At 36.2% G+C, this 14,517-nt stretch overlaps 1 protein-coding gene across 3 annotated transcripts in view; it reads left to right on the top strand.

The window, feature by feature from the left end:
- LOC110027099 overlaps window positions 1–13,894 on the top strand; it is a 42,787-nt gene extending 28,893 nt beyond the window's left edge. Inside the window, exons 5-7 of one of the 3 annotated variants that reach the window (XM_020728385.1) lie at window positions 11,717–11,839; window positions 12,644–12,712; window positions 13,694–13,894. In XM_020728385.1, the coding sequence (XP_020584044.1) occupies window positions 11,717–11,839; window positions 12,644–12,685 (165 nt within the window). In that variant the 3' untranslated portion in view covers window positions 12,686–12,712; window positions 13,694–13,894. Of the gene's footprint in view, window positions 1–11,716; window positions 12,067–12,643; window positions 12,713–13,631 lie in introns of those variants that run through there. The other 2 variants (XM_020728384.1, XM_020728386.1) reach the window with 2 other exon arrangements.
- The last annotated feature ends 623 nt before the right edge of the window (window positions 13,895–14,517 follow it).

Below are 14,517 nucleotides of genomic sequence, written 5' to 3'. Positions count from 1 at the left end.
TCTTTCCCTTCCCCTTTCCTCCTTTTTAAGCGCCGACAACTCTTTAGCCCGGTACTGGTAATCAACAAGTGGACAATCAAGTTATAATATATTTAAAAAAATTATATTTTAGCATGTACGTGGATTCCATGCATGTAAAAGGAAGTTGTATCAATTTTATAGTACAATATTTTTTATACATATTGTATTTGTTCTTATCATGTTCTGTCCTTATCAGTTTTTAAAAAATTACGATTGTCCATGAGTCGATTACGTCGTCGGGCGTAGGACCACCAACAACCTAAGAAAGTACGGGTCCCCGGCTAGTATTGTGTCGGTGATTGATACTGTCTTCCTACAGTTTATTAGGTCCTAGGATTTAGTCCTGATGTCGTAGGATGGAATATCATCATGTCCTACCACTGGCGTGCCTTTTTCATCATCGCCCTAAGCCCCAAAACGAAATCGATCTACTTGCGAGATGCATGTAAAAGGAAGTTGTATCAATTTTATAGTACAATATTTTTTATACATATTGTATTTGTTCTTATCATGTTCTGTCCTTATCAGTTTTTAAAAAATTACGATTGTCCATGAGTCGATTACGTCGTCGGGCGTAGGACCACCAACAACCTAAGAAAGTACGGGTCCCCGGCTAGTATTGTGTCGGTGATTGATACTGTCTTCCTACTGTTTATTAGGTCCTAGGATTTAGTCCTGATGTCGTAGGATGAAATATCATCATGTCCTACCACCGGCGTGCCTTTTTCATCATCGCCCTAAGCCTCAAAACGAAATCGACCTACTTGCGACCTTGCTTAATGGTTTCATATATAGCAAAAGACTATATATGGGCACTTATGTGTCAGACATAAGCACTGAAAACTGAACCAAAAAGCAAACAAAAAAAAAGAATAAAAATGGGGATGAGAGAGATGAGAAACTGATCCACCCAAAAGCTCGAAGAGACGAAGGGTGAATCAACCCTCAAACTTATAACGAAAAAATCTGAAAAGGAGGGTATCCCTGAATCAATTCAAGAAGGATATCATTTTCTCAAATCTTATAAATGGATCAACCCAAGAAGGGTATCCCCTCCAAATCTTATTTCGAACAGGTCGAAACGGATCTGCATCAATATGATAATTGTATAAACAACTCCACCACTACCTTCATATTCACACACCCAAGCCTGTGGCATTTATGTTATCTGAATTTTAATGTCAAGTCTCCAAACTCTTTCGGAATTACAATTTCATAAGTTTTCAAATCCTTTCATAGATCCAGTTCATACCAATTTTATATTTTCCCAAAATGAAGTTTTAAGAACCTTTCAATTTTTTTCAAATGAATCAAAGGGATATAATCCACAAATAACATCCTCAGAATTCCTAAAATCTTGTAAACAATAAAACCATCTAGTTTCAATTTCAACCACAAGCCTCTCGCATTGTACAAGTACAATATTATCCAAAATAACATATAAGTGCTCACGGCCAGGGCAATCAAGAGGGCAAAACGAGCCCGAATAAACCTCCAACAGGCTCACGGGTGGGGTCGAGAAAGAGCACAGCGAAGTCCCAACATAAGCTCACGGTTTGGGACAACAGAGAAGTACAACCACCAACCCAAATTAAAACTATAATAAGATCACAAGTAGACACAATAGAAAAGACTCAACTCAGTCCCAAAACAGCACATTCAGCCAAATATTTATCACTCAGGCAACAGGAAACATTTAAATAGAACCAACCATATTCAACATAAAAGAGCCACAAGAGAAAGTTCACAACCAGGGGAAATCGGGAGAAAGCTAAGTCCAAACTAACCACAGCACAAACCACAACAGTAAGGCTCACGGCCAGGGGCAGCGAGAAGAAAACCAAGCTTCAAACCAACCACGACACAAACCAAGGAACCACAAGGCTCACGGCCAAGGGCAGCAGAGAACATCCAATCAGGACAAAAGGAAATCAGCTAGGATGCACACGAGTTAAGGCAGCAGACCAAAACCACTAAACTGGCTTCACAGCAATGGGAAAGCCACCACAAATATTACCATTGTACTCTTTTGATCTACATAAAAGAGTGAATGGACAAACTCACATAAATTATCTAGATTAAAGCCATTTTATTGAGCAAGATATGATAGTGAATTAATCCATTTATATCAAATATTCTCATATAGAAGTAGATATTGAAATCATGAATTTTGGGATGACAAACTTGATTATCAATAAAAATCTCAATACCAATAAAAATCTCAGGATGAACGTTATATGAAAAGCTTCCGACCAAACCGAGCCCAGCAAAGGGCTAAATCCAGCCCACCAAAGGGGCCAAAACAGAAAGGAATTCTAGCCAAAACACAATCCCAAAAGAGTACAATCCCAAAAGGAGCCAAACCGAGTCGACCAAAAGGGCAAACCAGGTCCAATACAGGGGGCAAACCGAGCCCAGCACAGGGGCAAATCAGAATATAATTTTAGCTCAACTATACCCAGCAAAAGATAGCCAATAACAGATAAATTTTTGAGTCAAACCAATTCCTTCTCTCAAATTAAATTAAACCCAATATAAAAATTAAACCCAATATTAAATTAAACCCAATATAAAGGCTAAAGAAAAGAATATAATTTAAGCCAAAACCGCACCAATCAAATGGGGAAAACAGATCAGCATTTCCAGCATGAATTCAACCCAAAAGAGCAAAAACCGAACTCATCCATATTGGGAAATCAGAGAAACATTTTCAGCTATAAGTCCAACCTAAAAGAGCTAAAAAAACTGAGCCCACCAAATGGGTTAAAACAGAGCCACCAAGAATCAAATTCCACAAAACTTTAAAACCCAAAATTTACATCCAGCATATACTTCGAATAGGGACAGAGGGACAGGGAACGAATAAACATAAGCGAATTCCAGCATATATTTGAACATGGGTGATAATAATAAAAAGCTTAAGAATCAAGTCTTGAACCAACATTTCATTTAGCATGTATCTCAAATAGGCAACTATCATCTCATGGCAACAACCGTAATGTTCTGAAATTCTATATATCATGCATTTTTAAGTAGAAAAAGAGAAAAATATCTATATTATGCTTCATTTTTACTGATTCTAGCAAGTATCCATTACTAGATCTTAAAACAAACTTAAACCTTATCTTCTCATGTTTTAGAAGAGAAAAGAAATACTTTTTGATGTCATCCGAAATGGTGCAGATTAGAGGAAAGAATTGAAATAACTCTTAATGCAGACTCAAAGCAAAACTGTAAGATAGATTCAAGAAAACACCTCCTACAGAAACCTTCCTCCTAAAAGCTTCGAGAAACAGCAGCCAACGAACACTCCAACACACAAGAACCTAGCCGAGAAGGAATTTCGGCAGAGCCTCCCCCTAAGAGCCTTAAACAACAACTAGCAAAACAATCTAAGCTTTCCTTTCCCTCTCAAAATTTTCAACAACCCAAAACAGTACTTTAGGAAGCTTTTTTATAGGCAGAGATGAAGGGGACCGCCACCTACCACCGTTTTGTGGTCGAATAAAACAACGGGAGTGAATCGTCACCATAAAGGAGGAGAAAGTAAAGCCTCGAGAAGGAGAAGGGTCGGACAGCCGAGCTCCCATGATTGGAGAGTTAAGCAGTCAAGCGACCACGCGAGGAAGGAGAAGAGTCGAGAGAGAGGCAGATCGCCGCGTGGATGAGCCACGGGATATAGAGCACATAGGGAGGAGCCGGACGACTAGTCGAGCCGCGGGATGTGCTAAATGGAGAGTTAAGTGTGCGGGAAAGGGGTAAATAGGGTTTAGGATTATAAATTTTATTATAAATAATGATGTAAATATTAAAATATTTAATATTTCAAAAATAAAAATTTTATTTGTACCTTTTATTCGTGCGTCACAGCATAACAAAATGGATGTCAGTTTAGGTAATTCTGACGTTTCAAACACGTTGGCGTGGTCCGTTTCACCGTCGGGGGTAGTTTTGACGAATTCATCGATTTACGTGCATTTTACTTGTGTGCAGAATTATGGCAATATGGGTGTCTTTCCTAGCTAAAACTGATGTCGCGAACAAGTTTGCGCAATCCATTTTATCATCGGAGGTCGTCCGGAGAAGTTCGCATTTTCATTCATTCTTTAAGCTCAATTCTAGTTCGATCTTGTGCAACTTAGTGAATTTTGTGCATTTTGTGTGTGTGCGTGATAATAAAGTTCTGAAGAGGTTTTCTTAGGGCTTAAGATCCTATTAACCACTCGACCATACGGCGATGGTTTTGAGATCATTAATGTGAGACATCACAAGAGAAATAGGAAGTGATTGAAATTTCTAAGGGGGTGGATTTCAGTACTAGTTTTCTAAGATACTCAATGGAAACCCCTAGAGCTAGATCCTAGGATCCTAAGGAAAAGAGCAATTACCTCAAAATGAGGTCAACATGCATATCAACCTTGACATTCTAATTTTTACCCTACTCAATTTGATTTTCAATGACATGTATTTTACCCATTATGGCAAACTTGATATAATTGTATAATGACAACAACAACAAAAACAAGACTTTATACTAAGTGGGGTCGGCTACATGAATTTTTTTTTCTCCATTGTGTCCAATTGATCTAATTATATTTTATAAAATTTACATTTAATTCTCTATGATTTATTTCTATCTAGCAGTATTTTTTAAGCATTTTTTTCATTTTAGCCATCTAGTTTACCTTAGAAAATTTTGTTTTATGTATATTTCTTTTATATAGAAGATGTTGGGAATTCAAACATTTTACAATTATCATCTATTGTTGTTTGTGTTGAGTTCTACAATGTTCTAGCAAACTAAACTTGAACCATTCGGAGTTTGTGTAAAATCACTCAATCAAACTTGACTCACTACTGACCTTAGTGAGTTCTACCCATATTTTGAGTATTGTCTATAGAAATGCGTGTGTGATATATATATATATATATAATATGTTTGAGAAAGCCCAATGACTATTTTATTAAATGGAATGTAGGATACATGTAGATTGTGTGGGAGGGCCCAAACATGACACTCTGCCCACACGATAACCACCACATCAAATGGTTCCAAAAAGAGAAAATTCAGAAAAGAAACATGAGCGACCTAAAGAAAAAACCAAAAAGTGCCAAAAAAATGAAGTATCAAGTAGTTAGAGAGCGACTCAATTTTGCCTTGTTTCTGCCTCTAGTTCTAGGGAAGGAGCCAGTAAATTGGTAAGATGAGTGTCATTGCCAGTAGTAACCAATGTATCATTTAATAAATTTCCGAACTCGAGTCGGCCTCCATTATTCTTCTTCCCATTGGAATAAACTTGTCATTCCTCATCCAAAAATTGACTCACTTGATCAATGAATTGATCTAAAGTGTGTGGGACATGTGTAGGTTGTTGAACATTAGAATCAACTACTTGTTGTATCAACTGATCTTTTATCGGATCCAAAGAGAACTCTCGTGTGTCTTGGCATGTAAGTGAGTCTGCTTCAATAACAGTGAGTGATGTAAACACATTTGGATTTGTAGCTATAGTATGATGTTCTTCATCTGGAACTGCTGTGTTGGAAAGAGGATCGGGTTGCACCTTCTTAGCAGGGATGGTGGGTGACTGATCTTTAGCGATATTTGGTCTTAGATGAGGATGAAAGCGATAGAAAATTGTAGAACTGTGACCAAACATACAATGAGAGTAATAAGGAGGGTATAATTCTATTTCAACCTTTTGTCAATACCCGTTGTGAGTGGTGTCAATTCATACCTCATCCGGAGCTGGTTGAGTGATATCTCTCTCAACTAACACACAAGTCACAGAGGGTCTGGTGACGACAAGCGTAAGACTGTCAATCTTGAGAGGCTTTCCGTAAGCACTTGCTAGAGAGTAGAGAATTTCCAAGTTGAATAGATGTAATTTAAACCCCAGAAACTTTAGCTAAACAAGAATGATAGGGGACTAAGAATGATAGGGGACTCCACTCCACTTTTGGATCAAAATAGATAGTCCACTTCAGAATTTTCATAAAACGGTTGTCGATCTTGATAATTTTTCGAGAAAAAATGTGAGTGTAATCGACATCGTGAGATAATTGAATAAATATATGTCGATCGTCAAGTATGCCAATATTTCAACTGTCTAATAGCTTCATAGCATCAAACTATTTCCAAATGATCTCCAGTTTTGGGTGACCATAAATAAATTTTCCAACTAGAGCAAAACGCTAAGAGGACGTGAGAGTACTGGTTTCAATCTCAGTTAAAATAAGAGCAGACTTCCCATTTTTTTGCCAAGCTTTTTAATGAAAGTATGATCCCACCACCTTCAAGAGTGTCGTGGAAAGATTAAGGAGCATTGCAGGATTTGCCAATATGAAAATCAGGAACTGAATTTGAAAGAGGAGCACGAGTAGAAATAGGAAAGTCACCGGCAAAGATATTGGCATAGGATTGCATCGTCGAGGCCATTTCCAGAACGGCTAGGCGAGCCGCTAGAAAAAGGCGAGCAGACGAGTTCTGCGACTCTATCGAGAGGAGTGGAGTCGTAGCAGCGAGCCGCTGTTAGGGCTGTCTAGTCGAGCGAAAGAGGGGAACCGGAGGAGACGAGATCTGTTACACGAGCTGCTATAGGTGAGGAGCGAGCGGCGAGCGAGCTTCAACTACGGGAGAGACGACGCGAGCGAGCCGTTACGGGTGAGGAGAGGACGCGAGCCGCAGCAAGATCGAGCAACAAGCGAGTGTCGTTGACTACGGGGAGACGTCGCGAGCGAGCGTCAGTGGAGGCTGTTTCATCTGCTAGGGTTTCGGGGATCCATCATATGTATATATATATATATATATATGTCACAAGCCTTGGCCTGTTTTTTTTACAGCCCTAACTATAAGTCCCCTCAGGTCAAGGGTTCGATCCCACGGTGACGCAGGTGCTCGGAAATTTTAGACACATGACGCAGGCTCTCATAATGGGGCCAAAAAGCGTGCGGGGTCACTGTAAGTCCCCTCAGGTCAAGAGTTTAATCCCACCGTGGCGCGGAGACTCTGGAATATGAGGCACTTGACGCAGACACCTAATCATATTTGCCCAAACGCAAAGGGGAAGCGGTATTTGGGGCCCGGAAATTGATATTTGGGCCTCTGCCAAATATCAATTTCCTTTATATTTTTATATATATATAGGCGTTGGGTTGATGGCTTAACGGGCTAGCCATAGGCCCGCTTAGAATGAGTAGACTTGCTATGGAAAAAACAAAAATTTACCAAGCCCAACCCAGCCCGAGACAACCCACTTTCACTTAGTCGAAGTCCAGAACAGGCTACTCGAACCGACAAAACATATGTCTTCAGCTTCAAATTTTATAAAGGTACAATGTAAATGTGATTTTGCAATTATTTTTTATTTGTTGGGGTGATAGGCTAGGGTAGATGGCACATGATTTGCAGCTATTGTGGTAAATGAGATTTATCAGGATGTAAATGAGATTTGAGGATTGTCATTATTTCTTCCTTTATATTTTTTAAAAAAGAAGTGGTTTCAAATGATTGAAATGAATTAAATATAATTTAATTAAAAAGAAAATGATTAAGTCAATTAGAAGTCGCTCTCTTATGACACTAGTTGGGACACTATTATACCCGTGCATGTTAAAAAAAATAGAAATGAAAATGATTGTATCCTTATTTAGTAACATTTTTTACGAAGCTCGTGAAATGATTTTCTAAAGGAAAAAATGAAAACTGTAATTGATTAAGATGATTTAATAAATTTTTTTATAAAAAGAAAAATATAAAGCTTACTTAATAAATTGATTTGTTTGTTTTATTAAACATTCTTGTTTAAGCATTTGCATAATAAATTTGTAATTATTCATTAAGTTGTTGTAAACTTAATCAATTATTTAAGTATTATTTTTTAGGATTTATACTAGATTAATATGACTAGGGGTGCAAACAAGCCTAGTCGAGCTCTAGCGATGCCAAGCTCGAGCTCGACTCGTCTGACAAACTGTAAGCTCGAGCTCAATTGCCGAGCTTGAGCTTAGCTCATATTGGTAGCAGTCGGCTCACAACCTGGCTCGTGAGCTCAAACTAAAATCTTAATTTTTATGGGAGCTCTCGAAATAAGGTATTTGTTGAAGGAGGAGAGGGATGTAGCGGGAGCTCATCGGAGAATGCATCGAAATGACTAGTTGTAGGCTGATAAATTTGGCTTGCTAGATGGGATGAGCTCGAGCTTGTTGAATAAATAAGCTCGAGTTTGAGATCAAGCTCGAGCTCATGGATTGATAAGCTCGACTCATGAGCTTGTTAAAGAGCAGAGCTCGAGCTGGCTCGGCTCATTTTTGACCTTAGAAATGACTGATAGGATGGAGTTTATTTACAGGACGAACAACTATTGAAAATAGATAGCAGATTGTTTGTTCTCTATGTTTACTTATTTTTATTTTTTATTACTATTTAAATTTGGATGATTTTATGTATCTTGTTAGATGATATTTATTTATATCATGTAGATTAGTGGTTTTTTTTAGCTGGATATTGTTGTGGACTATTGTTCCTGTTAGTAATGTTTACTTTCAAGGTTTGATCAGTCGTTCCCATCTTGATTAACTCCAAGTTCTCCGTTTGAGTTATGCATGATTAATCAATCAAATAAGGTATTATTTCAGATATCTTATTTTCATGCAATGCTTCTACAAATTTAGTGTTGCGCGTGCTGCGATAAAATTCAAACTATTGAGTCATCTCAGCATTATCTTCAATAGATACTTCACTATCAAGCCCCTCTAATATATTCAGTCGTCAACATCTTATTAATTAATCAAACATAATATTATTCCAGGTATCTAGTTTCTACGCAATGCTTCTTCAAATTTGGTGCTGTGTGTGCTGCAATAAACATCAAACTATTGAGTCAAAATCTCACATTCTTCAGTAGATACTTCACCATCATACCTCTCAAATATTTTTATTTGTTAGTCTATCCCTTGTAGTGCATTCATGTTAACATTCTTATTTTTACCATGTTCAATTCGAATTATGCTAAAATTTCTTTCGCCTAATACTCGGGACCAAGTGTGGACCTAGAAGTTTGTGTTTTTCCGGCTTGGGGGCATCTTGTGAAAATTTTTAATGCTAGAAAGTACAGCCCTATGGGATCTCCTTAATCCATATTTAAATTAAGCTCTAAAGCATAACAATTCCATTAAATTTTGACAAATCCCTATAATGTCCATGCCTAGCACGTGTTATATAAAATTTAACAAAAATGGTAATTAAGTGATTAGGATTTACCATTATAGTTAATATTCAAGTAGTAAAGTTGAACTATGTAGGAATCAACACCAAAGTTTTATTTTTTATTTTTTTAAACCTCTTAATCCTAAGTCTTGAAATGCAAGGTAGAGGGGCAGGCTATTTCAACCTCATGGGTGATTCAGTGGGGTTGGCTCCAACATTTATGAGTACTTCCTTCTAGTGCCTTAACGATTGATCCACCCGTGCTCAGATTTTTACAGCATTTCTGTCCCAATTGAGTTTTATATAATTTACTTTTAGGTCTCTGTATCCTCATTGTATAATACTCCAGAGGCACTTCTTTGTGAAACTTGATTATATCACACATGAGCATTGATTTAGCATAACACAAAAAAGTATTAATTTATCTTCTATTAATATTACTTGATGACTATAATTTTTCCGTCCTATATTCTCCAATTCTCCAACGAGTTTGGACTCTTGGGACAGAGAATATAACTATTCTTGTTTTGCTATTTCATTTGATATGAATTTGATTTGATTATATTTGATTATTTTATTATAAAATTTTGCGTAACAAGTTAAATTTTCTCTATTTAAGTGTGATGCGTGCTAGAAAGTTCGCAGCGGGAGAGTAATGGATTATTGTCTTAACGTTGCACAAGAATTCAACACTCACTCAAATAAAAGAAAACAACCAGTTATGTCACCAAAATATTTTTTGTGGAAAACCCGTAATGGAAAAAAAAACCACGGGGTCTGATTCAGTTGCAAAAATCTACTATAAGTTGATTACAAAGACTCGGTGTCCCACAAGCGTGAGAGGGTTACAAAGTTTTTGAATTACAACATTGACTTATGGATGAACTTATTGCAAGGAATAAACGGCGATCGATGGTGATCGGCTGCGGCCGGCAAGTGGGGGTTGATAGCAGCCGACGGTGGTTGACGGCGGTCGGCGGTGGTCGACGGTGGCGGAGTAGTGCTGGACTTCAGCTCATTCTCAAAGCTTCAAGCTCTTTCTCAGGTCTTGAAGTAGTGGTGGTCGACGGTGGCTTTCTTTCTCAGGTCTTGAAGTAGTGGTGGTCGACGGTGGCAGGAGTAATGGTGGTCGACGGTGGCTTTCCTCCCTTTCATATTAGAAAGGTGAGACTCTATTTATAGAGTTTCAGGTGCAATTAATGCAGAAATATGAACCATTTTGATTGGAATGTCGGGAGATGTTCCCTGAATTGGACAGCGTTTGATGGACATTTGAGAGTCTTAATGAAGTTAGAATTGATCGATCTTGAGCTCATTGGATTTGTTTTGTCGAGACGCTCAAATCGACTATAAATTCGTCGGATTCGACATCCATTTGACTTTCCAAATGTTCGAAAAACTTTCAAAAGTGGTTTAATGATTTGATCTAAGCTTGATTTGACTCGAATTTGACCAATTTTGATATCAGTGGGTTTGTCTTGTTGAGCCAGTCAGTTTGGCTATAAATTTGCTAAAATCGGAGTTCTGGTTGACTCTAAAATGAAGTTTGAATATTTTTTGCTCAAAAGATTGTCTCAATAACTATGTCATGCCTCGAGATTCGTGTCGGATGACGAAAATTTGTTGATGGAGTATCAAAGTGGTTGGATAATTGTGCATGTTGAATCAGTTAATGAAATTATTCATCAATTTCTTTTACTTGATAATATCTCTTTCTCGTTTGTGTACAACAAACGTTAAGCTTCTGCTGGAAGTTTCTTGGATGATGTAAATTATTCTTATACCGTTCTGGCTTTTATCATATTCTTTTCTGTTGGGATTATATTGCTCTCTCTCTCTCTCTCTCTCTCTCTCTCTCTATATGTGTCTATATATCTATAAGTTGGTTTGATTATTTAAATTCTGGATAAGAGTTTTCAGCAGTTTTGTCCCCTTTTATAATCTTTAATCCATAGGATCTTAGTCCCCATAGTCTTTTTTTTAGTTGATAACTTCAATTGCTTCCAATTTTTTTTAATGATATGATCGTCAGTCTGTTGCTGCATGGCGAAAATAAGCAACATGATATTTTCACTAGAATTGGGCTTGCCTATTATTTTTCAACCCATTGGCGTAAAATATACAGCTTTTAATTGCTTAATAAATAACTTTTGTTTATCACTCCCATTCATGTCTAAATGAAAGCGAGGAAAATTGATTTTGAAGTCTCTGTTGGAACCTATTTGGACTTGATATGAACACGCAACACCTGATCAGATTTCTCTCCCTGTTAAGCCCCTTAATTGCGCAATATGCATAAGTTAATAATCTTTTTTGTTTATCAATATTTATAGTTTGAAGACGTAATTTTCAGGAGAATAAATTATTTATATTGGCTGCATATGTTATGCCTTTATTGCTTGCATATTACAACTTTTCAGCATCAAGTTTAATCTTTGACATGTCTTCAGCGAACCCGCGTGATGCATAAAATTTGTTTTGTTTCAGGTTCTATTGGATGAAGCAATTGCTAAGTTGCAGCCTGATTTCTTCTGGTTAGGTGGAGGAGAAGTGGATTTGAAGCTCGGGATAAGGACTTCTGAATTTATAAGTGCCATCAAACCATTTTTGGTGAACTGTAGCTAGTGATGCTTTTTAACCTCTCCAAAATGATAGAATTAAGTGAAATTTACATAGGTAGCTCTCAATTCTTATATATTTATATATCTCACACCTAAACTTTTATATTTTACATACATAGCACTCAGTTGCTTTAAAACCATGCTTGAAAAGGTGTTTTTCTTTTTTAAAAAAGTGACAATAGTGCTATTTTTTAAATGATATTAAAGTTTTGAGTGTTATGTGTGTAAATATGAAAGTATAGGTGTGAGATATGTAAATACATAAGAATTGTATGCTATGTATGCAAAAGCCCTTAGAATTAAAGAGGAAATGCAGTTGACCACTTGATTTATCCAATCTGAACAATATGATTACACCTATGATCACACCCTCATAAATATAGGAGTTTGGGAGGGTATATTTGTCTTTATTGGAGCAACCATTTTTTCACTATCATTCCTATCCTTATTCTATTCTTGTGGGCTCCAATTTACTTTATTTTATGGTTGTGATGAGGTTACATGGGAGACAGTCTTGTAATTTTCGCTTTTCTGCCTCCTTGATTAACTCCAAAATTGTAAGCATCATAACAATTTTATTGTCAAATGTGCCCTACTCTGGCACAAGGTCACTTTTTTAAGTTTTCAATAGAAAACATGCATAAAAACATATTTGTGGCACGTGAATCTAAAAATTAATTACAGCGACAGATCACTATTAATTGTGTTACATATTTACTGCTTTTATCAATCTCTACCACCAATGCGTGATAGAAAATTGTTTCTAACTTGTTAGAACTTCTTTCCCTCATAGGGAAGTGATCCGTTATGGCTCCAAGTAAAAACATTGCCCTGAAAGACCTGCTGAATCATGTTTCCTCCGGTAAGTCCCATATACTTCGATATTTTTGTTTTTCTTGGAAAACATGTTGATTATTACTCGAAATCTGCTTTAGGTGAATTTATGATTCAGCTAAACTTAACTGTCTCGTTAATATCGCTAGTTTTGTGCAAAGATTTGTGTTTCAAACATTTTTTCAAACAAAAGGTGGAGGGAGATAAATTGGGGAAAAACTGAGTAGGATGTCATGATCAAAATTCATTCAAGATGAATTTTAAACTGTTAATTTTACCTCATGATTGATACAATGCAAAACTAATCAATCAATGCCTATACCGAATTTGTCTCAGAAGTATTTTTTATATCTTTAAAATTCAACATGATCAAATTTTAATCAGGATACTTTGACTTTTTTATTAAGAAATCGCATGCTCGGTGAAGAATAGATAGGATTTGTCGAAATTAAACCAGATTTGTGTTCTATCAATCCAATTAGAGCTGCAATTATGTGGTTCATTTTTTCTATCCTAGTTATTACTTCTACTTAAAAATTTTCAACTATTTCAACCCCCATTTTAGTAGTCACTCAAACGTAAAATAGATGAATGAGGTTGGAATAATGACTATTACACTGCAATTTCCACCCTAACTGGTTCTACGAGACCATTTCTGATGATGCTGGCTCACCAAATTCTACATTCTATTAAAGGCTCACAAAACAAACATATGTTTCTTTGTTTTTACATCTCTTTTATAGTAAAAGAAATTGGGGTTGGCATCCTAATCTATTAAATTTCCTTTGAGATGCAATTTAAAATTTATTTTTATAGTCATAGGTATGGATCAGACTAATCTTAAAATAAATTTAATTAGTTTGAGGTTTATTTTAATCATTTTATTTATGAATATCCTAACATATTGTTTTTTCGTATTGTATAAACATTTTATAAACATGCATCAGGTTATGATTTGAATGCATTAATGACTCCTTGAAACATTCAAATTCTTATGACATGCATACAGTTCCAGATTTCATTGACTGGCTCAGAAAATTCTTCCAACAATTAGGTGAGAGCTTTTATTATAAAGTTAGTTCCTTGAAGTTAATAAAATGCATGTGCTGCTAAATAAGAATCAGAACAGCCCTTGAACCAAAAATTCTTATGGCCATCCCACAAAATAGAACATGCATTCAAATACAACCCTTCATTTATGAGCAACAAATTTGGCAACTGCAACCAGTAGATTGATAAAATTTCCTTAATAATTACTATAAGAAATAATAGTTTTTATGAGTTTATATAAGTTTTATATATTTTTCATTTTATTTGCCTAACAAACTGATTAGCCAATGTATAACTATGCAGTAATTTCTATGCGCATTAATATGATAGCAAGTGATATGAAAAATATGTTGTCCAAACTTATATATTCATGCATTAAGGAGCTTTTACGTACACAATGCTTAACCATCTTACCGGACTCATTCGATTCAGTGCATTATTTCAGAACTAGATATTTATTTATTAATTATTGTTCATCCAAATGAATGTTCTTTAGTTGAACGGGCATTCCAAAATTTCTACAAAAAAAAAATCTTTATTGAAATCGATTTTTAGAATAGTGAAAAAAAAACTTCATCGTGTAGTATCATTATGTCTGGACTGTCAATCTTTTCATGAGCTACTTTATTTGGTTTATAGCCAGCCATGCATGCATGCATGCATGCATGTTCCTGTGCATACATATATGTACATTGATCCATGCATGCATGTGGCCATTGAATATTAATAAACCTCGGCCCTAATGGACGATACCTTATAATTGTAGAAGAAAACGAGTGTAAA

Source organism: Phalaenopsis equestris, unplaced genomic scaffold (genome assembly GCF_001263595.1).
Source record: "Phalaenopsis equestris unplaced genomic scaffold, ASM126359v1 Scaffold000413, whole genome shotgun sequence".
In the NCBI taxonomy this organism is placed as follows: domain Eukaryota; kingdom Viridiplantae; phylum Streptophyta; class Magnoliopsida; order Asparagales; family Orchidaceae; genus Phalaenopsis; species Phalaenopsis equestris.
This window is presented reverse-complemented; position numbering and strand designations above follow the sequence as displayed.